Source organism: Gadus macrocephalus, chromosome 8 (genome assembly GCF_031168955.1).
Source record: "Gadus macrocephalus chromosome 8, ASM3116895v1".
Classification (NCBI taxonomy): domain Eukaryota; kingdom Metazoa; phylum Chordata; class Actinopteri; order Gadiformes; family Gadidae; genus Gadus; species Gadus macrocephalus.
Window position 1 is genome coordinate 6067109 of NC_082389.1, and position 24248 is coordinate 6091356.

Here is a 24248-nt window from a genome sequence, read left to right on the forward strand (position 1 = left end):
CCGGGCTAACAAGACCATCACCAAAGAGTGGTCAACCAGCTCAGCGTCTGCAGGTGACAGGACGTAATGGCCATTTTGTTTAGTGTCCTGCCAGTCAGAACCCACGCTGACACCCAGTCACCAATACTGGTGAAGGAATCGTCTGCCGTCAATAACATAGGCTAATTTTTAGATAAATGATGGACCATGCATATTTTGAGCGAATATAGTTTGCTTCATCACCCTGCATTACCCCGTAATAACTAGAAAGAGCCAGAGGAATAAGACGAGACATTAAGAACATCATGAGCAGTTAAGATTTATTTAGTAACAATATAAACTTTTTGCCTTTATTTATCCACAATTACGATTAAATTAATGTCTTAGAAGGAAAACGGTAATAGACCAAGTCCAACAAGATGCACTTACAACCTACAGATTCAACAACCTCTACCAGTTATTCACAACAGAGGGAAGGCATGGTATCAGTGCTTTACATTTAATGAAGTTCTATTAAAAAAAACTAAAGTATAGTACTTGCTAAATGCTTGCATAGTTAAAAAGTGATGCACATGCATTTATCCTGTAATTAACGCTGTTGGTTTCAATCCATTTGAGCCATGTTCTATAGACAGCCGAATAGCCAAAACAACAAAAACAAAACTTTTAAACTTCTACCTCTTAACAGGTCGACATTATCAGCTTGTTGGCTACCTATTCATTGCCATTACTGAGGGAAATAGGGTTGTACAAACACCGATGCCCTGCTTTCCGTGCGGTACTGAGCTGGTGACCAACTAAATCCTACAATGCATTATATCTCCAAAGAAATTGAGATGAATGTACAGTACGTTTTGCCTAAAAGGTTTGTTCACATGACAGTTGATAGCGAGCCAAACAGGAGGTAATATAACAAATAGAATAATGAATGCAACGTCGAACCCGGGAACAAATGAGCTTAGTGAGGAGGCGAGAGCTAATGATTGCCTCTCAGTTGTTCTTTTACATATACAGATGAAAGCAGTTGGTTCACACATTCAATAACAGCATAGGGTGACTAATTCACATTCATGTTTAAACACACAATCTACCAAGTATGATAAAATACACCCTTGTCTTTATCAAAACACATCTACACTGTTCTCTATATCGTCGCAAAACGGAGCGGTCGAGAGTACGTTATGGAGGTTGTTTAAGGTTTGACCTTGTGCTTTAAGTGTAACGCGATGTCCACCACGAAAACGGACTGAAAACAGCTGTGTCAATCATCTTCACGGCACATTAACAATCCTACCCTGCCTCAAAAGTGTCGGCCCACATCCAACATCACGTTTCACATTAAGGTATGTTCCTCGCCTGCACCACAGCCACGAAGACCTCTCCTCTACCTCGTGATCAGATGAACGGACAACACCAGAAGCTCTTGAACAGACCAGAGCAGGGTTTGAATGAGGACGGAGATAATCTTATACAGGTTTATTGTTATTTTTCCGAGACGTCTGGTGCTCTCAGTAGATATTGGGCAACTGGTTGTAGTTTCTCTCCCAGTAACCCTTGGAGAAGAGCCAGTCCTGGGCCTTGTTGTGGGGGTTGGGCCCTTGGGCGAACCACCTGCCGGACGGGAACAATGACAGGGGAGTCACTGACGGCGTGGCAGCGGGTGGGGAGTCAACGTGCAGCATGCTAAATGATACACCCGTGTAGTGAGGTGATGGCAAGCATGACAAACATGTGCTACAGCAAACAAAGTCTGCACTAGGAGTCTAGGAGCCTAGTGTTCGCAGTGCAGTGTGCCCAATAGTGTTTGAGAATAAGTGTTGCATGTGCTTTTGACGTCCTGTAGAGGGTGCTATAGTGCAACACTTCAATGATAAAGAAGGTAAACTACTGCTGCGGTGCATAAGTTAACAGTTCAGTACTGGTGCAAGCAAAGCAAAAATTGAATGCAAAACAAATAGTTATAAATATTGAGCCAAACCTTGGGCCAAGTGCAGGGTTCCTTCACAATGACATGAAGGGGGGGTTGGAATAGTGTGGACGGCACAAGACAAAGCAGTGATTAGCAAGGCATTAGCAAATCAGTCCATATGCGAATGCAGGGGAAGGAGAAGAGAACATCTCCTCACTTGGTTTTCCACTCTTCACTGGATTTGGAGCGATTTTTCCGGGCCAACCTCTGCTTTTCCTCCAACCTCTTCTTTTCTCCACTGGACAAATCTAGAGGCAGGTTGACACAGGGAAATAAACATCTAAACATCAACACACACACACACACACACACACACACGGTCGAGCTCTGGAAACAAAGGCTTTTCAGCCAGGGGAGAGCCGGCTGGTACCTATGTCTCCGACCTCCATGGCCCTGATGTCGGGCCGAAGGCGGCAGTCTGTGGAGGGGATGGACTCCTCCATGGCCCTCTCCAGCTCATTCAGCTGCATGGCGAACGTGGAGAAGGCGTAGAACTGCCAACGAGAGGAACAGATTACCTTAACGAGCTCTTTATATCTACGTAGGGAGTCGTTCTGCCTTCCACGGAGCGGGCCAATTTGCAGCGCCATGTTTCTGCACTAGTACAGAAAGGACAAAAGAGTCCATAACAAACTATAGACAGCCTACAAGTAAGATTGCGATGAGAGAAGATATGACCTATGGTTTTGGAGACCATACCACTGCCCATTATGAGTATGTCAAATGCTAAGGGCATGTCAATCTTTTTTTTATGGAGCCCTTTCAACTAGGGTGCATCTAAGGGGTGGCAATTGGGGCATTCAGCAGGACCAAATGTCATGGTCAAACGCCCCCCTGCCTGCTCCCCCCCCCCCCCCCGCTGTGCTGGGTGCTGACCTGGGCAGAGTTGTCAGGGCGTGGGGCTATCCTCCAGATGAGCTCACTGCCTGGGATCACCTGCACCGTCTCTGCGTCGGGCGGGGGCAACTCCTCCGGCTCCTCGTCCGCACTGCCCTGGAGGAACGGACACACGGACACACACACACACACACACGAGACACATATTTAAAGAGGCTCAAGGGGTTTTGCTAGGAAACCAATTGCAGCATATCTTTTCGCTAGAAACGCATACGCAACATGTAATTAAATTGTTTGGTGAACGTTATAATAATTATATAAATAATAATATAAAATAAAGAATGGCTGGGTTTAAGTGGGGATCCAATGCAATGATGACTACTGCAAGCTCACGCAAAGCCACCATCTTTTTTTTGCAGTAATACTAGACCTATTTTAGCAAATAAAAGAGTTCTAACTGGTTGAAGCAGCGGCAGTGCAGTACGTCACTCAGTGTAATGTATCTCTCAATCTGCTGTCCTTAAGACGGACCCGGGCAGCTCTCCTCTTCCACGCAGACTCTGGGCTCGCCAATCTATTTCAACCGCATCCAAAGCTCTGATGAGCCCAGCATTACTCGTTTTTTGCTGATTTCCTGCTGCCAGCCGCTAGCCGCTAAACCTCAGATTTAAGCGGGACAAACAGCATCGACAGGTAATACCTGCTTGGTTTTCTTCTCCTCTGCGCTCTTCTTGTCTGCTTTCCTGTGGGCTTCGAAGGCAGCGGGGTCTACGGCGTACAAGCATTCGGTCCATTTGCCGTAGATTGCGCACAGCTTCTTTTTGCTGAAATATTGACAGAGCCTGTTAAGAAGAGGCTTCGGGCCCGGACAGTAATCTGACACCACTAGGGAATGTAGTAATTAATGGAGGGTGTACGACCAGGTACATTACACTCGCTGTACAGCACACGCGTTACTAGCAACTAGCAAGAGGGCCTGTACAACTGTGCTTACACACGGAAAAGGCGTAAAGGGTAGACATCTTTGTCTTACCTTTTATCCAGGATGTACCCTTCCACCTTATGGAGCTCTTTCCCGAAGAGGCCGCAGGGTTTGAATGTCAAGCTGCACCGCTCACCGGTCCTGTCACAGACAACAGAGAGCGGAGTTGTCAACACATGAACGCACACAGGAGGAACAAAGCAGGACAAATAAAAGGTACGTGGAGGTGGTGGTCAAAAGCCTTCTCAACCTTACTTGTGATTGATCACCTCCACTTGGCCGTACTGCTCGATCCAAAGCTGGCCCACGATGATGTTGTGGACACAGCAGGTGGGGTTTGTCCAGGTGTACGCCTCGTTATGCCTACACAGAGAGGGGAGAAGGAAGAGCGTGTGAAGGGCTCAACCTCCGTCACTGCACTGGGTTTGATCACATCAAAACACAAATGTTTATCACAGTAGGTTTGATTGGGTACTGCATCAGACTTGAGTTGATTTACCTCAAGTTTACCCAAGTTTTATACTGATGTTGCCCAGCAGGGATTAACCCAAGTGCCAACATTCAACCTCAGGGACAGCACCACCTCTGGAGAAAAAGGGTTATTGCAGTTGCTCTTTGGGATCAGCTAAAGGTTGCTCCAGGTGAAGTTTCTTTCCAATACACACTAGGCCAAATAATTAATCCGGAGCGTGCTGTGATTTGATCGTGTTCAGTAAATGTTCGCATTTGATTCGTTCTCGTTTTACTTCTGTTGCCGTTGTATTTCGGCGAGTTGGGAGTTTCTTTTACATCTCCAAACCTACTTGGGCAGCTCCAGGGTGATGACCCCCTTGGGCTCCGCCTCCACGCTCTTGCCCCAGAACTTGAGCTTGGGGTAGATGGATCCGTGGAACAGGAAGTCCTCCTTCAGGCCCTCCGCGTGGAAGGCACTGACCGGCGGGTGGTGGCTCACCTGCTCCGACACCCAGCGGAAGCCCAGGTCCTCTCTGCACAAACCCAGGGAAGAGGACGGTGGTCTTGGTTTGTGGAGCGTTAGACCGAGCCCTCGGTGCCCGGCGGGCAAGATAATAATACAACTTTAAAAACACATTAGCGGGAGTCTCACCATCATAACAATATCGAATGATATCATTTCTCATCACGGTGCTACTAATCCATTGTCTGGAAGGCTTACAATCAACCTATTAGAGGGCCCCTAATCCCAATTAATGACTCCCTCGACTGCACTTTGTCTGTGCAAATTTCCATCATGAGTGTTGTTTAGGGAGAGAGACTCAGCAGTTCAGAAAGGCATGCTGGGTAATTTACCTGATCAGCTCGTAGGTCTCCCCAAGCAGCGGGTTGAACGGCTTCCCAGTCCTCTCCCACTGCGAGGCGACAGCTGACACAGCAAACGCTGCCACACACTGCAATCCATACACTCAATGAGCGCCACCGCCCTTAGGTCCAGCGCCACGGGCATTATTAAAAGTGAAGCTCGTCAAGTCAAAGCAATTCTAGGTTAAGTCGAGTGAAAACAACATGATGAATTAATTCAATGACCGGAACCGGCCATTGTACCATCTATATCCATCCGACAACGGCCTTAATGTGAGTAGTAGTCTGTGTGTGGAGGTGGGGGGAAGAGGGGCTGGAGAGGGCGGCTATACCTTCATCCTCTCCACAGAGTCGGTGGAGGTGTTGGCCTGCTGGAGGAGGTATGTGTGCTCCATGTACTCAGCCAGCCGCTGCAGGAAGCTGAGGGGCTCATTGAACATCACAGGCATGGCGATCTTCGACAACTCCTGAAAAGTCGAGAGAGAGAGAGAGAGAGGTGTGTGCGCGTGTGTGTGTAAACAAAACAAGACACAGTAATGACACACTGCACTGTGAAGCCATTGGAGAGAATAACTTTTCCTTTTGGATGTGCACTTTTAATTCTAACGGCCACAAAAATCCCATGTGCAATACACTCCACGGGCGGTAGATTTATTTTGCTGATGATAACACTGGCCTTTGAGTCAGTTTAATGAAAACTATTCCTCTTGCCTTCAGTTGCACGGCAGAGACTAGAACGAGATTCAGTAACTGCAATAACACGGCTGCAGGGGCAGGGCATTTGGATCCCTGTCGACTCCCAAGAGGCGCTTACCGACTTCCCCGCAGACAATGCAAATCAGGAACCCATTCATCACAATTAGCAAAGTTTCCCCACAGTTCAACTCGTTATTCAGAAAACTTTGGGTGCCATCTATTGCGTCAGCAGCAGTCTCCCCCGCCCGCACTCCCCCCAACAGAAGGATTCAAATAGGAGGGATGCACACTTGTTCTTCTCACCATGCCAATGCATTTCTTCAGGATGCTCCATACGCTGATGTCATTCCGAGAGAACATGGGCGCGGGCAGGGACGATCTGGGCGAAGACAACACAGGACAGAGCGCTTTTAATGAGCAGAGTGATGCACCCATTCCTGAGAAGGGGTGCAAGGTTTCTCTAATTGGACAGACATTTCTGCCAGGAGTGGGAAATTGTAGACTTTTAAGGATGGAGGAGGTGAAGGGGGTAGAGTGAGATAGACTTGGTTAGACACAATAACAAAAGAGACAGGATCAAGCAAAAAGGTAAGGAAAATGGTTTTATTTCTCTGTAGGGATCCTTTCCATTAAGCCGTAACATTCTGAACCTGACAGCAGCAAAAACAAGCACTCAGCAAGAAGACATGGACGAGGAAATATTGCCCCAATGGATTACATTGCAGCCTATTCCGTGGATTTTAGCTGCAGAGTTCTCACTCAATACTGAGTTCTCACTCAATACTTGACCAATTTGAGAAATAGTTATTCACGTCGAAAAATCCAAAAGTGAGCCTTTATACATTCGTGCTAGTATGCATTATTAGGTGTGAGCCAGAATGCAGTTTCATTGAGGAAAATGGTTCACACGCACTGAAACCTCACCTGCTTCAATTCTAAACATTAGCCTACAGTATCAGAGTAGTAAATGGTAATGTAGTATAGCTGTTAAATCGCAATAAGGTGAAGAAACTGACTGAAGGATGTAGGGGATGCCATTTAAAACACAAAGCAGTTCTGACATAGATTGATCTCTCGCTTTGGAAGCCAAGTCACCCGACACCTGTAAGGTAATAAGCAATCAGCCACTCAGTTCATGCAAAACCCATGAATGAATGGGAGACGGCACGCGCGTTGGTCTCAAGAATCGCATGCGTCTCGGTGTCTTACACTTGATTCTGTGGTGTTTTGAAACCAAGATGTAACGGAGCCGTTACTAGCTGAAACCATTTTAGGTTGACTTTTTCAACTTTTCTACACCCACCCTATTCTCCATGATTGTAGTCCTTTATTGGGACATTACACAGCCCCGAGGCCCCGACAGGCAGGGAGGCAGCTGCACACAGAAGGGTGACGGTAAATCTGAACAAACAAGAAAGGTGTGAGTGGACGGCCTCGATATCAACAGTGAAGCAGGCAGCCCAGTGGCGCGTGGTGGAGAACCACAAAAACATGAACCGATTGGGGGTCAAGTTTGTTTTCATGCATTCAGAGGAATAGCAAAGAGTTTCAAATGGCTCTGTGAGTAGTTCTCTGTGTGTTCTACAGAAGCCTTTCTAAAAACGGATTGGACTCAAAGCACCTGAAGTCTCTCTGAATGACACTAGTTTTACCATGTGTACAGAGACAACCATCTATTATGCACACACGCACATGCACACGCACACACACACACACCTCCATCTCAGGTCCTGTCTGTGCTAAATTATTCATGTGTCAGTGTCAGTTGTTGGAGCGATAAATTAAATAAAATCTGGATTTACTGAAATGATAAAATAAGAAACAAGGAGAATTTGCGGGCCATAGGAAAGCTATGGACAGATGGAGCTGGCCAGGAAACAGGTTTGGTGTATTCCCTGCTGACTGGCCACTCAAACAAACACACCTGAATGCAAACGCAGGACGGAGTGAACAGGCAGGTGTCCCATTACATGGAGTGTCAGAGGACAGGCCCTTCAGAGTGAACCACCCGCTGCATATTATCCTCAAGCACGCAGGTCAGCAGTAGGTTACAGAATGCATAACGTAACTGAACATCGCATGGAAAGCAACATGGACGAAGGCCATCCTCACGACGGGGCCGAACAACAACCAGAAGAAAAACCAATCTAGAAGCGCCGCGGCGACCCACCTGTACTTCTTGACCCCGTTGCACTGGGCCGCCTGGTTGCCATGGTCCCCGTCCCCGGACATGGCTCTGGGCTCCCCGGTGGGCCGGCCGCGGCGGAGGCTTCTGAAGAGGGGGGCGTCCCGGGCCTCGTCCTCGTCGTAGGAGCGGCTGGCCACGGAGAGGAACCCGCTCAGCGAGAGCTCCGAGTCGGTGTCTGCCGGGTGCGGAAGGGGACAGGTGGCGGGTCACGCCAGGCACGCGCACACACTCGGGTGTCTCGCGGGCGCACCTACGAGAGACGCGCGCGCGACACACAACAAGGACACGCACGGCCGCAACAGTAGACTCGACTGGAAACACGGCGCTCAACTTGCTCCCCGGCTCCGATCCAGCCGCCTCCCCCCTCCTCCTCCCGCTTCTCCACCTTGCCCACACCCCTCCGCCCGCCCCCCCCCCCCCCCCCCCCCGGCCAGCCAAGCTCCACCTGGCCGTCCTGATCCAATGAGAGAGGCCGCACAGGCAACTCACTTCTTACTGCATTGTTTTGCGCCAAGCTTGTTGGCTGTCTACGACAACCTCCCCCTCCTTCCCTCCATTCCCGTTAGACACTGGCACAACGTCCGCCGGAGGACGGCCCAGCCTCGAGGGCGTCCTTATCGTCAGGCGTCGTGGTGACGGCGTTTGTTTGGGGGAGTATTATTACGTGGTCGGCCGCCCGACACCTCCTATAGCGGGGCGTGTGGCACGAGAGTGCTGCCGTCTGCGTAAACACGTTGTGTATGTGACGAGCGGCGTCCCCAGGGAGCCGTCGGGCTCGTGTGCAAACAAATGGAAAAACAAACATCACACTGAAAAGGAGCATGGGAAGTGGATCCCCATGACCACTGGCACACTGAACGCCTGCAAAATGGCAGCGGTCCGGGAGACTCTCAGCCAATCAGGCGGTACAGTTGGAGATTGTAATGCGCACACCAGATTGCTGAGGAATAGTGTTGGAACATTTATAGTAAAGCGATTTAAAAAGCGCAAAAGTACTCCCGTTTAATTACGGAAATTGGCACCAACGGTGTAAACAGTTGGAGCGGATTCATATTCCCTTCCCGCTGACTCAGCCCTGTACAGACATATTCTCCTTGTTTGTTGGACACCGTAACGCTCGCTCATTAATAGCGTTCATTGTTTGTTGTGGACAGCATGTCTGGGACTCAAGGCTGCACGGAATTAACGACTTTGCACCCACATGGAGGCGGATGATGGGCTTTACCCGTCAGAAAAGGAAATGACGAATGCGTCAGTGGCAGGATGTTAGTGAGCAGATTGTTGGGTTGAGGTGCGATGTGTGCACCCCAGGTCGTCCACAGCAGAGAGGGCTGTTGCTGGAGGTTTTAAATATACAACTGGTGTACTGACATTGGCACTAAAAAAAATCATCCATGTACCGCTACTACCAGAAAGTATAGACAAGAAAATAAAACACGTCCTATATGTAGTAGAATAATAAAATAAAATTCTAATTTGGTGCCGTCTTGACCGAGAAAAGGCAGAAAGTGACTTTTTGGCGCTTGTGGATTAAAGACAACAACTCCCACCATGCACAGCTTCGCAGGCCACTCCCGCTGATCTAGATCAGCGGGTCCCAACCCCTTTTGCTTGTAGTCTTATGAGAATCCTCCCCTCTTACTCTTCCTATTTACTTCTACGCAAAAATCGTCATACTGCGTCATCTTAAACAGGAAGTGTTGGAGATCGATACGGATCTCTCCAGTCTCTCCAGAAAATAAGGGAATGATGCTCGACCATTCAAAAATATGAGTGGGTTTCTAACGATACAAAGCTTAATGGAAATGGGTGAAGTTTCCCTTTAACTGGGGATGGGTAGTTTGGACTCCAACCACTGTGCACCACCTATAGGCTGTTAGAGGAACTACATGTTGGCGCCTCATGGCTTCTGCTCGGAACCCCACCCAGAGGAACGGCCAGGGCCCCGCTCCCCTTAGGGTGTGTCAACCACCATACAGACCAACAGACCAGCAGCTTGGGGGGGGGCGTCGGCGCATGGGGTCTCACCCGACTCTGCATCGTAGAAGTCTCCGGTCAGGGCGCTGGGAGTGGGCGACTTCCTGCCCCGGCTGAGGCTGGTGTCGTAGCGCTCGGTGGCCAAGATCTGCAGCGCCTCCGTGAGAGCCTTGTTTTTCTCAAGCTCCTGCTCCAATTTCAAGTGCCACACCTGAGGCGGGGACACACACACACACACACACACACACACACACACACACACACACACACACACACACACACACACACACACACACACACACACACACACACACACACACACACACACACACACACACACACACACACACCTTGAGGCAAAACTTATGGACGGAAATTCAACATGCATCTTAACATGGAAGGGTCTGACAGAATTCGGATGTGGATAAGCACATCATTTCATGTTGACCCGTTTGGGCGCACAATACTTCCTCAGCTAATCAATCTGTCTGTGCATGTCCTTCAAGGAGGCTGCTTCGGAAAGTTGGTTATTTTCCTAACCTTAGACCCCGGGCTCCGGTTACCTCCGGTCAGAACCAAACACCACAGTCTCCAGGAGCTCTGAAGCCCAGGATTGGGTGTCCCTTGGAGGCAACCTGAGCTGAGCGACGAGGGGACCGACCAGACCAATGTCACCCATTGTCTAAATGTCGTTCCAAGTCTCCTCGCAAATGCCAAACATTAAAGAAGATGACTCTCACAGCGATGAGGGGATATTAATGTGTTGAACAAACCACCGTCCAATGGGGAAAAATAGGAGTAGAATATAATGTCAACAACAACAACTCTCCCCAGACAAAGTTCCAATAGGAACGCATTCATCGCCTCGTGTTTCTAGGTTATATTTAATAGAGCAACTTTTGAAGAACAGATTTCAAGTGCTTTTAGAGTATAGGGCGTACCAAAATAAACAACTCAAAAGTATGCTTCTAACCAGGTGAGGGAACAACAGGGTCACCTTGAGAAAGGCGGCAGAAAGATAGTACAGGGACAGCAGGAAGACCGAAAGTCACAATATTCACATTTACGAAACATGGCTATGTTTGATATTACTGCTGTAAAGAAAGTGGGAGGGGTAATTATAGTCTTCTCTGAAATAATCAGACCTAACGGAGACAGGGGCCGCTGGCGCACGCAGTTACCAGGCCAAGGCTTCTCAACCTCGTGGAGCTCTCCCACATCACAATGTCACATGAATACTTAAAAGAGTTGCATTAAACGATGTTCAGAAACGTAAAATTGTTCCGCACATTGCGCATGGATTATGATAAACCTTATTTTCCAAGTACGATAATTCATAGAGCGATCATTTTTTTAGATGTATGTTTTACAACATGATGGCAAGTCATAACATACATTTAACATGACGTCCAATACATGAATTGGTTATATTACAAAAAAAATTATATATTGTACGTTACATTCATGTTATCATATAACCATATCATATGCAATGTTCTATGATCCTCATTTATATAATAATCATAATAATAATACAAATGATACACATACTATTTTACTCTAGGGTATTGTGATAAGGAGGATCACTGGCATGTACACCGACCTACTTCCTCTTATTCCATGGACTAGACACCCTCCGCAGCCTCCCACTGTGAACGAGGTCGTAGAAAGTGAGGATGACTCATATGTAGAAGCTACTTTGGTTCACTGATTACCAAACAAACAAACAATTGGTACGCCCTCCGCTACACAGGTGGACGTCTTCTGTTCACCATGTAAAAAAGAACCACAATTTAAATGTAATGAAAATCGGTTGGTTCTTAATCATAAGCAACCTTTCACTATTAACCAAACACAAGACACATTTTGGTTCAATATGGAAGTTTAAAGGGATCATCCTGACAGCAATATGACGGGTTGCTTTCTACGTTCCGGATAACTATAGTTAATGCGTTGTTCCTCTGGCACTAGGGACCACGGCTAACTAGCAACTGAGCTCAACAACAATTTGATCACTTTCCCACTCTTGGGACTTCTGTTTCATCTCCCCCTTCTCTCCGCTGCACTCCGCTGCACTCCTCTGAGTACCAGCCCAAGTGGGGCTGTTTGGTTGGCTGCTGAGTGTATGTTTGATTCAGGAGTCTTGACTCCAGTCCTGGTAGAGCCTGGGCCTTGTGCCACACACACACACTAGGGATCGACCGATATATCGGTCGGCCGATATTATCGGCCGATATTCGCGGTTTTTACGTGTATCGGTATCGGCCGATACGCGGCTGATTTTCGCCGATTTTTTTATTTATTTTTTATTTTTTCACTTGTTCTACCTCACCTGTTTTTAATATTTGTTAAATATTGTTCATCTACTTGTTCTTACTTGTTCTACTTCACCTGTTTTTACTATTTGTTAAATATTGTTTTTTATATTGAAGTTCAATAAATGTTCCATTAAAAAAATAAATAAAATAAATAAATAAATAAAATCGGCTCAAGAAAATCGGTATTGGTGTATCGGCGTATCGGCTAAGGCTGAGGAAAAAATATCGGTATCGTATCGGCCCTAAAAAATCGGTATCGGTCGATCCCTAACACACACACACACACACACACAGCCTCCAAACACGGAGAGTCCGCCAAGTATCCCTTTACTCTACATGTAAAAAAAAAATGGCTACGGCTTGCTAAATGAATGAGTACCTATGCAGAGGTTCTGATCCGACAGCCGCTTTGAGTTATGCGCTGCGTAATGTAATGTAAATGAATCAAGTGTGAGGGATTGCTGCCAACGCACACCGACCGGGGCACTTGGCTTAAGAGCCCATTTGGGACAGAAACACTTTTGTTCTTTAACTATCCCGGGCAAGATTGCACTCACACTCATCCCCCCCTGCTCTCTGCAGCCTCTCGCTTCAGAACACAGAGCTCTATTTTAGTCGCTGCTGCTGTGGCGGCGGTGTGTATTCATCGCTGACGACTGGGAAGAGACGCCGTCTCCCGGGCCAAGACCCCCTGACAGAGATGGGCTTTTACTGGGCTTCTTCCGCCCCGCAGGCTGGAGCAAACACAGGCTGTAATGGACCGTTAAGGCCCGCTACGAACACTGTACTGTGCATCAAGGCAGCACTGACCGTAGCCAACGGTTTAAACATGGAATGGTGTGGTACATATTTGCTAATGGAGCCAGTACTGGAGATGAGGCAAATATGTCTCTTAAGCTTCTCTACGCTCGTGGTATACCGCCGGATGCCTACCACATAAGACAATGTTCAACGCGGGGCATTTAGCCTGCGTGTGTCCCTTTCTGTTCCGGGTAAAGGTGATAACACAACAAGCCATTGGTGTTAACTGGGGGGGGGGGGGGGGGGGGGGGGGGCGTGCATGTCTGGGGGGGGGGGGGGGGGGGGGTTTAAACCGGACATGCACGGTTGAGAGCGACACGAACTTCGTCTGAGCAAAAAAAAAAAAAAAAAAAAAAAAAAAAAAAATCATGTGCACGCAGAGACTATGGCGGCCGAAATTAGACTATGGCGGGGCGCCATAGTCTCGTCAATGTGTGGGAAACACTGGGTGCCTGGTCAACATTCATATGCTGCCTAATATAAATAACTTAAACAGCCCCATACCACCACTACCAACACAACCAATAGAGTGCATTCCACTGAGAACAACACAGTGAGACAACCCCGCATATGTGCACGTCAGTGCAGGGTGGCTGCGTGATTTAAAGTACGATGGCCCGAGTACGATCGCCCGCGGAGTGGTGCCTGTGGACCGCTGGTTTTCTGCTTGTACACTTTAGTATACCAGCGTTCAGATTGTCCTGACCCACGGATGTTTGTGCATACCCGATCCATTTACAGCTCCGTCTCCGCGGCGATACCAAACTGCCTATTCTAGTTCTACGAGGAGTCCCAACAGGGGAAGACAGACCTCCCTCCGGCTCTCCTCCACAAGCCATGCAATCATCGCGCAATCACGCGCACTCGTCATATGTGCACAGATGTGGCACCGTGCGACTAGTGCACTCCAGTTCTGCCACTGATGAATTGGGTCAGAGCAAATTCAGACAGACTGCCAAGGGGCACTGCCATAAGTGCTGCTTTACACTCCCCCTACTCTCCCTGAGGATTCGTGCTTCAGTTTCACACATCCGCGGGGACATCGCAGGGCAAACACGAGCTCAAATTGAGGAGCGAGTCGTTTGCACTTTCCACGCGACTGCCTGCTTGGTGTGAACTACGGCAAAATGTGGGATTAAGGCTAATGCTGTCTTTGGAGTTGGCACTCAGCAGCCCTCTTGTTATCATAATCCAGTTAGCATTGTGTAGTCGCTCAAACAGACCCACCCCCTAATCGCATTGAGCTTATTCATGTAGTGCAATTTTGTTTGTACAGTGACCACGCGATGGGCTGCCTTTTCAGGACGCAGACTTTTCAGAGAGGGTTCCGCTCTCACACAGCTTTAGGGTTGCTAAAACACAGATGTACCAAGTTGAAGACGTTCTGTTTGAGAGTTCTAGAGCCACAGCTGTGGTTGTCTGTATTATGAGGAGCCCGTTGTGGTTTGCAGCCGTGCATGCCTCGCCGAGCCAAGAGGTTTGTAAGCCAATGGCACCTGGACTTTGTTCACCGTCCCCATAAGGATTGGCTCTCTGCAGGTCAATGGGCTCATTCGCACAACATTTAAGTGCAGAACCACAAATGATTATTTTTAATTTCAGTTCAGTTTAAAGAATTGGTATTCCATAGGTTATTGGAAAAAAAAATAGAAATTAGCATTAATGCTGCTGAAGTGCTTACTATCCCCGATTACTTATGAAGGATCCATCTAAATGCATTCATTACATAAAAATGCATTTCTTATCCAATTTCTTCATTATACCAGTAAAAAAAACACTTAATATCATTTAACAGATGAAACCATTTAGCATGCACAGTAGAACCAAACAATTCAGTATTCCCTAGAATCCCTATTTTTTGCGCTTGTAGAAGTGCTAGATGTCAACGCCGTAATTTACAACACCGAACTGAAACACGCGTCAGCCGAGGAGTTACAAATAATTTGCAGCGTTTCAATTGCAAATCCCCTTGAGCAATACACACCGGGACTAGCCTAGTTGTGACAACCGCCAGACATTCTTATTACAGAGCGCACAATCACCACCGCCGACAGATGAGAAGAGAGGTCTTGTTTTTACCTGTGCGGGGAACTAGCCGAGTGCTTTATCTCCTCTCTGTTCCACCCTCCCCCCGCCCTGTGTCGGGATGCTCTGCCGGTGGGGGTTCAATGTGAGCCTGGGAGCAGCGAGGAGATCTTCAAAGAGTGAGGGCGACTACATGCAGCGTGCCGCACGGCTCCCGTCCGGACGCAGCTGGGAATATGCACGCACTCAAGTTTTGCAGCATCGCACAGCGTATTCCCTTGGACACGAGCGCTAAGAGTGTGCACGTGTGGATGCACGTCTTAGGGCTCTTGGTTGTGCTCTTCTGTGTTTATGTCTGTGTGTGCGTGTGTGTGTGTCTGCCTGCTGCCTTTACTCAGTAAATGCAGAGCTCAGCATAAAAGCGGATCTGGCGTTGGGCTGCCTGCCCGGATTCGCTCCGCGGCTTTCCCAAGGAAGGTGCCAAGCCACCGTCTGGGACAGGTGCGAAGGAAGTCGTCCACGCTTTTTTTCCCCGGCACGCACACAGGCCGACACACACAATTGTGCGTAGCCCCGGCACTGAACGCGAAGCCATATGATTTCATACCATTACAACATGAATCCATGGGCCGATAGGACGACGGCACAGGGTGGCTCGTGGAAGAATCAATGGACGAGGATGCGATGATCTCATTCACAACAAACTCTGGCCAACACAAAAGAACACCATGGAGCATGTATCCAACTTTATATACAGTATCCTTCAAAACCAGCAGACCTGTTCATTTGGTTAGGGGGTGGGAAACAGAGTCAGGTGCATCAAACTCCAACACCATGCTTCACAACAAATTGACTTTGCTTTACATGCCCTGATAGTCATTACGACTGCACATATTTCACCTTCACCCTTAACTGGCTATGCTTGCTGCCTCACAAGTCTCATTCGAGCGCCCAGGTTTCAAACCTCCCACAATTGAAAAGCACTAGAGAGGAAAATCAATGTGTAGTGGCACCATCTTGCCACCGCTAGGTCCCTTACTGCATCCTCAACCACACTTGATGCACCGACTGTGTCCCTCCCAACTGGCCAACCCATGCCCCATTTACTTCCCTATTTAGGGCGTCACCGTTCTGAAGTGCATGTGATTCCTATACAGTTCAAAACGTAATACCCACAACGTACAAAATGTATATTATTTATTATAATGTACTTATTGTACAGTGCATATACAACAAGTATATTATTGATAGTTATTTTGCACTGCGTCCCATGACAACCGTTTTACAGCCTTAACATATATCTTCACTAGTAGTCGCATTCCTGCGTACAAATGCATTGCATTCCGGCTACAGCATAAGGGTGTAGGCGTGGTTTGCACCCCGATCGCACCATAGGGATCATGTGGCACCCCCGTAACATGTACGGTGAAATTACTAGTTATATCACGCCCCAAAATACCTACAGCCCTGTGTCCCTCCGCAAATTAAGCACCTCTTGTTTACTTTCGCAGCTTCTTGCTAGTTCCAACCTGTGGTCATGGACGAGGTTGATAGTCGCGGTGGAGGAACACAGCGAGCTGCGCGACCCCTGACATTGTTTATGCCAGAGAGATGACATTTGGAGAGCGTTTGTTTGGAACGTCGCCCTTGAAAGCATTAGCCCGTAAAATGACTAAACGTGTACTGTATGCACAATCACTAGCGATTGTTCACAACAATGAAACACCATAGCTGGGCGCTCATGGTTGTTTATTAACGCTTTCATGGTCACTGTAGCTCCCAGGCACTTTCATATTCACGTGTTTATGCCACCGATACACAACCGGCTGGTGGATTTCCATCAACAAAATCATTCCAAAATCCCCCTTTTCAATTCAGTAATTACTGCACTATATAGTGGTCCACCATGTGGGTGACAAGGGAGCACAGCCAAGGAGTAGGTGACAGCGTACGGTACCTCCTCCTGCTGGGAGAGCAGGGCCAGACAGGACTGGAGGGCGGTGCAGGTCTCCCCAGACAGAGCACTGGTCTGCCTGGCCTTCAGCAGCAGAGGGGCAGCCAGCGCTGCAGGAGAACGGAGACAACGCCAGAACCACATCGGTGACACTTTACAATAAGGGTACAGTAATTACCTATTAATAAACATGAATTAATGGGGTTATAATCTTTAACTAACAATTAATTAATAGTTAACCAACGGTCTAGTAATAATTTAGGAATGCTGTTTCAGGGTAATATATTTATTATTCAAGATTAGGGTTATCCCTAACCTTATTAAATAATGTTTAATATGATACCATCTATATAAGCAGCACTCTTACCGTCGTTCTGCTCATTCTTCACCATGGATAAAAACACAGACACCTCACACTCCAGTTTCTCCTGGGAGGCACTGGCTTCCTGAATAGCACAGCATTTCGAAAAAATTAGTGCAGACACCCCAGAATTGAGCCAACACACCTGCACCGTAGCGGACAGTAGTGTAAAGAGCTGAATCTCAACTTTCCCTCAGCTCAATATAGCAGGGTCTCACTTTGCCATTCGGTACTCTGCCGAGCGTTGACTCACCTCGAAAGCGCGAGTCAGGCTATCCCCTGCCTTAGCATCTTCACCACCCTCTTCCTCGTCATGTCCAGCCATCGCCTGCTCCTGGCTACAGTGGCGGCTGCTGTAGGCCGAATGGACATCGAAGGCATCCAACCATTTCTAAATGATAACAGAAATTCAGCCTATGACCCCTGACATATATATATATATGAAATATAATGAGACGGTCAAACACATCCCTTGACAAAGATTGGATTCGATTTGGGTTATGTTTCATGTGAACATAACCTTTCATCTTACTCTTCTTGTCGTGATAGAGTTGGTCTTTGAGGACACTTTGAAGTGGAAATCAGTGCTGTCGAAGCGCCGGAGCGCGAAGTAGCAGTTATCCCAGGGTTTGATCTGAGACGATATGGATCGTGATCAAACGGGGGGTCATTAGACGCAGACGCTTCACCACATGATCAGAGCAGAGTGTTTGACGGCTGCCCTGCGTGAGGGCCGAGTGCCCCGAACTTGCACGCTGCGTACCATGCAGTAGGCCAGCGCGAGGGCCTCTGAGCCCTGCCTTCTGTGCCCGCTCCGCGCGTCAGCTCTGGAGGGACATGGATAGAGCCGCAGGTAAACAACAACAGCAGGACATCTTCCACAGGAGTTCGCAATCGCAATTGAGACACTGCAAAAGTGAGAGTCGTCTGTATTACCGGCTTAGTTTTGTAATGAGTAAAAGTATTGATTCAATCGAAATATGAAATATACATAAAAAAGATAACCCACTGCCAAAACTAGTGACTCGTAGGAGACTGATGACGCTCACCGGCTGAGGTACCAAGATAAGTTTCCATTCTCGAGCACCACCCAATGATACCGCCAGCCGAGAAAGCGGGAGCTCTGTGGGACAAAAACAACAAAAACAACCCCCTCACTTTTCAGAACCCAGCGGGGGGTAAAGCGTCTTTCCATATTTGAGAATAAAAAAAAAGTACCTTCCACAGTGGGCCTTCACACTTCTCAACGGTGCTGCTCGTCTCCTTGAAATAAATATGCATTTGCAGTTATTCATTCACGGCTAGACCTAGTTCGTTCTGTTTCAGGACGGATTGCAATCGGGTTTTGTGGGGGCAGCCATGCCATGCTATACAATGCTCGTTGCCGATTCAATGTAATCTATTCGAATATAATCTGCTCCATCTTGCAGCCATTCAATTTGAGCAATTTGTCACAATTCTAGTTTTATACTTACTTTGACAGCAGCAGCTGCCAGAATCTGTTTCAGCTCATCGGTGCAAGCGATGTCAAATGCTGTCTGGGCTGCAACCACATTAATTTAGTAGCTTATTATACACCTCTGGCCTCTCTAACCAAAAAGCAAAGTGTGTTATTCTAGACGAATGTGTCATTACAAGTGCCAAAAGTGAGTTGAAGGGCAAAATGAAGTCAAGTTTGATTTAGCACTGAAAAACCAATTAACACGTAACCTATTGGAATGGGCTGCACAATAATATAATCAAAATATGCGCCGTGATTTTGCCAAATAAGTATGACTGCATTTGACTAAAGGTCATGAAGACAATCACAAATGATTCAGCATACATTAGTTTTGTTTAAAATTTTACTTAATAAAGTAAAATAAAATAACCCATATGCACAAGTATTAGAATAATTACGATTAAGTTAAGATTGGCCAATAAAAGCCTCACATTAATCTTCACAAAAACAACCACTAAAAACAGGTATATCTCCATAGTTTTGCAGCATTCGTTCTATTGTGGACAGTGTACCCTTCTTGTTTGTGAGGCTGGGGCTGGCTCCGTGCTTGAGGAGCTTGACAACACAGTGCTCCTGCCCTCTATAGGCGGCACAGTGTAACGGCGTGTTGCCCAACAGGTCCCTGCAGTGAACGTCGGGCGCCTCCTTCAAGCTCAGCTACAGAGGAACAAGTGACATATAATATGTGACTGGGGCCAACAGCACGAGAAGAAATGGTCAGCATCCACTTTATTGCACATTCCCTGCTAATGTCAACGCATTCTCAAGAGCGGTTTACGATCGATCGAGGCCATGAGAGGATCTCAGCCATTTATGAATGATTTCATCCAGAATGGAAGCTCAAGTACATCTCAATGCGGCCTTGGACATACTCCAAAACCTATTCATCATATTTCACCAATATGCTCTCAAATACTTTTGAGAGCTTGCGTGAAAATGTGAAATACAACACGTTCATAAATGACACAGTTTGCAACACAGAATAACCAAAAAAAAATCCTAAAGAAAATACTGAGACACGGTCAGTGCAGCGCTGACCAGCTTGGAAAGAGCGGCGACGTCTCCCTCTCTGGCCGCGTGCAGGAGGTTATCCTCCTTCCTCCGCACAGCTCTCCGCTCCGCCGCTGCACACACACACACACACACACATATATGAACTCAAGTGCTCGGAGAACGAGCACGGCGGTAATCACACTCCGTCAGACATTGAGGTCGTCGTCGTCGCCCGGCCCCGGCTTCTCCATACCCTCCAGCATCGTGATGATTTCGTCGTCCTCGGTGAAATTTCTGGGGACCTGCGCCGTGCCGTTGATTATGCTGGCGCAGGCGTCGTAGCGCAGCAGCGTGAGCACAATCTCCTGCACGGCCCACAAAGAATACAGTGAGGCTCGCCGTACGCGCACACACACACACACACACACACACACACACACACACACACACACACACACACACACACACACACACACACACACACACACACACACACACACACACACACACACACACACACACACACACACACACACACCAGCTCAAAGGCTTCTGGGAGTTTTTTGTCATGTCTCCCTCCAGACAATGTGAAGAATTCAGTGAGGCTCCCCGCACACACACACACACACACACACACACACGGACGGACGGACGGACGGACGGACGGACGGACGGATCCTCCTCGGATCCAGACTTAAACGACACAGTACCTGCGCTAAACATTCAGATCAACAAAAAACACTTCCAATGGGAAAAGGTAGACATAGTCATCAAGAGTCCATGATGGGAATATTCTGCATGATGGGGTGAGTTGACGAGTTGAGGCGGACGGAGGATGGAACAACGCGGCCGCCGCCACTTAAGATGAATGTGGAAGCGGAAATGATGCGGTAAACAATGCATTAGCCCACCATCACCGGCACACATCCGGTCACCTTTCTCCCCGAGGAGGCAGCCTTGTGCAGGGGTGTGTCGCCCAGGTCGTCCTGCAGGTTCACGTGGGCCCCAGCCTGCCAATCAACCCCAATGAAAAAGGAAGAGCAAAACATAAACAGGCAAACGCAAACAGGCATCCCGTTAGGCTGAACATAGTGAGACAATGAGTCTGGGGGGGGGGGGGGGGGGGTTGCTCAGGAGGTAGAGTGGGTCGACTGAGTGTCGAGGTCACGGTGTCCCTCACCCTAACCCCCCACCCAAACGAGCTGGCTGTCGCCTTGCATGGTTGACTCCGCCGTCGGTATGTGAATGTGTGCATGAATGGTTGTTAGTTGCTTTGGATAAAAGTGTCTGCTAAATGCACTACATGTCTGGAATTAAAATTGGTTCGATTCAGGGCAAGCTGAGCTCTGAACCACAACACCCCCCCCCCCCCAAACCAAATAAATTATCAGAGGTCCCCATTGAGGGCTGCAAATAATTAGTATTTGAATAGCACATTTCTCAGACAACAAGTATTGAATGTGACAACCTCGAATGACACACCTGTTCACTCAATCCGCTCCGTCAACCGGGGAAACACAGACACATCCAACGATTTAGTTCCCCAAACAAGATGATTGAGGAGCGATTAAACCATTGACTATAAAATGGTAACATCATGACATTTTTTGAAAACAAATAAATAATAATAATGCCCTTCTCAATTCCATTTTATTTGTATCGCACTTAATCACAGTTAGAGTCTCAAAGGGGCTTAACAAGCCATATTTATGACACCCCCCTAATCCTATCCCCCCCAAGGCAAGAAACAAATCCATAAAAATACTTTTTGGATTCTCAAAATCAAAAAGATAATTTGTCTTACCTTGAGCAAGTCCTCTACGACATCCGTATGACCGAAGTGACTTGAGAGATGAAGTGGCGTCCATCCCGCCCTGGCATCACTCCGAGCTAAAGCGGTGGCAGAGGTCAAAAAGACCAAAACCCACCATCAAACGTATATTAGCCAGTTAAACACAAGCCGTTTCGTTTTGATGAACCTGCACTTACATCTGCAGTTGAGATTGAAATGTTGACCCTGGGCCATCATGAGCTGGAGGAGACTCTGAACACGTGATCGATCGCCCTCCTCTGCATGAAGGAGCAGTTGGGCCTCGGGCTCGGCCGGGTCCATCACCGAGTGACCCTCCCTAGTCCTACCGTCACTTTCCTTTGAAGAGAACCAATAGACGTCAGTTTTTAGGCGAGTGTCAGAAGGCACATACGGTGACATCGTCTTAAAAAGTGTGTTGATAGAGAATGCAACGTGTCGCAACGCGTTTTTGTTTAACGCAACACAGCGATATGGAGGCTATTTACAAAGACTAGGTCGAACTGTACTTATTGTAATATAAACTAACTAATCATACATCAAGTGACCTTTATTGTTTGTTAGGAGTAAAAAACACAGTATATTTAAACTTACAGGTTGGACGGACATGGGTGAAACTTGTTGCTCGCAACAAACATCGCCAGCCAGTGAAGAGCTTTTTTTAAAATCAGCTCAGCTGACAGCCGCTGCTGCCCCCCCCTCCCCATGTCACGTGACTAGCTGCCCGCTCACAGGGTGCTTTCACCGTCCACGTGGGTTCTGTGTGTCTAAATGACGTCAGGTCCCCAGCGTTAATAAACAATAAATATATCTCATAAATAATATCAAAAAAGATGATTGACTTTATAATAACACTTTATAATAAGGTTCCATAATAAATAGAAAACTATTCATTACCTAAATCTTTGTTAATATTTGTTAATTGTTACTAAAATATCTAGGCTGTTTCGGACGACGCTGAAGTTGGCATCCGATTCGCAGCATCCGATTCGGCAGCTGGTCCACTTTAAATCGGTCCTGATTGAAAACCACTACACCTAGACTCTTCAAATCTGGACTAAATTTTCACAGTGAGGCTATACATTATATAAAACATAGTTACAGATTTGTGAAACCTTTTTTCTATTTGTGAAAATGCAATACAGACTCATTTTAACGCTTTTTAGGGGTCCAGACTGCATTAGAACGGGTCCTGATTGAAAACCACTACACCTAGACTCTTCAAATCTGGACTAAATGATCACAGTGAGGCTATACATTATGTAAAACATAGTTTCAGATTTGTGAAACCTTTACCCTATTTGTGAAAATGCAATAAAGGCACATTTTAATGCTTTTTAGGGGTCCAGACCGCATTAGAACTGATCCTGATTAAAAACCACTACACCTAGACTCTTCAAATCTGGACTAAATTATCACAGTGAGGCTATACATTATGTAAAACATATTTTCAGATTTGTGAAACCTTTACCCTATTTGTGAAAATGCAATACAGGCTCATTTAGGGGTCCAGACCGCATTGCATTTTCACAAATAGAGTAAAGGTTTCACTAATCTGAAAATATGTTTTACATAATGTATAGCATCACTGTGATAATTTAGTCCAGATTTGAAGAGTATAGGTGTAGTGGTTTTCAGTCAGGACCGATTTGAAGATTCTAAGTGTTTTCAAGCCGAATCGGATGCTGCGAATCGGATGCCAACTTCAGCGTCGTCTATTTCGGCCCAAGTTAACAAGTTTCACTGACCAGAGTGTTGCTGGTTAGGGTTAGGGTTAGGGTCGTGCGTTAGGGTTAGGGCCTTGTGTTATGGTTAGGGTTAGGGTTAGGGCCGTGTGTTAGGGTTAGGGCCGTGTGTTAGTATTAGAGTTGTGTGTTTGGATTGGGTTAGGGTTATGCAAACAACTAATATTAAATTAATGATGAAAAAACTATTAAATTGTGCCAAATAGATATTTTAGAAACAATTGACAATTAATATTAACAAAGGGTTAGGTAATGACTAGTTTGCTATTTATTATGGCACCTTATTATAAAGTGTTACCGACATTTTTTACGGCTTTACAGTCAACAACTGAAAGGCCCCGTTCCTTTTCCTGTTATTGGTAAACGCTCAAATCTTAGCGCCCTTTGGAAGCTCATGTTCCAAAAAGAAAAAAAAAAAGCACATTCTTGTTCTCCTGCCCACACTCAAAGGGATGATTGGTTTCTTCAAAATAAAATGGCATTCATTTTCAGCCTTTTTATGGAGATTCTATGAGCAAGCCTACGTTTGCGGCCTTAATGTGAAGAGACATACAATGGAGCCCAGCCCACACATTGCCCCATCAGACAATCCTGAGACTTACTTCAATGGCTTCGTTCATGAAAAAAAAAGAAATGGGAGAAAAAAAAGAACTGCAAGTTAAGAACTAAATTGCGCAAGCATATATTCATCAAATCAGGTCTTGTGCCGGCGAGGGAAGACGTGAACGGTGTGAGTTCAAGTTAATTAGCCCGGCAATTATTGTAAGCTGTCACACTCGGTGACTGCGCGTGTGT

General features: G+C 47.0%; 1 protein-coding gene across 8 annotated transcripts; it reads right to left on the reverse strand.

Annotated features, from left to right (window-relative positions):
* Nucleotides 1-278: 278 nt before the first annotated feature.
* LOC132462681 (oxysterol-binding protein-related protein 2-like) lies at nt 279-22407 on the reverse strand. 8 transcript variants are annotated; one of them, XM_060058350.1, is made up of 29 exons: nt 22303-22407; nt 21888-22047; nt 21703-21788; nt 20834-20908; nt 20152-20263; nt 19944-20029; nt 19418-19562; nt 18880-18947; nt 18623-18667; nt 18454-18527; nt 18168-18231; nt 17937-18038; nt 17658-17795; nt 17411-17489; nt 17047-17153; nt 9997-10156; nt 7951-8143; nt 6084-6159; nt 5417-5551; nt 5076-5173; nt 4571-4753; nt 4023-4130; nt 3819-3908; nt 3486-3609; nt 2825-2941; nt 2319-2442; nt 2106-2196; nt 1958-1978; nt 279-1590 (listed from the first exon to the last, which is right to left on the reverse strand). In XM_060058350.1, exons 1-29 carry the CDS (start codon nt 22315-22317, stop codon nt 1488-1490), a joined length of 2979 nt encoding a protein of 992 aa, XP_059914333.1. In that variant the 5' UTR covers nt 22318-22407; the 3' UTR covers nt 279-1487. The 8 variants fall into 8 exon arrangements, with proteins under 8 accessions (XP_059914333.1, XP_059914331.1, XP_059914338.1 ...); XM_060058348.1 differs by having other exon boundaries at nt 20810-20908; XM_060058355.1 differs by lacking the exon at nt 1958-1978.
* Between the last annotated feature and the right edge of the window lie 1841 nt (nt 22408-24248).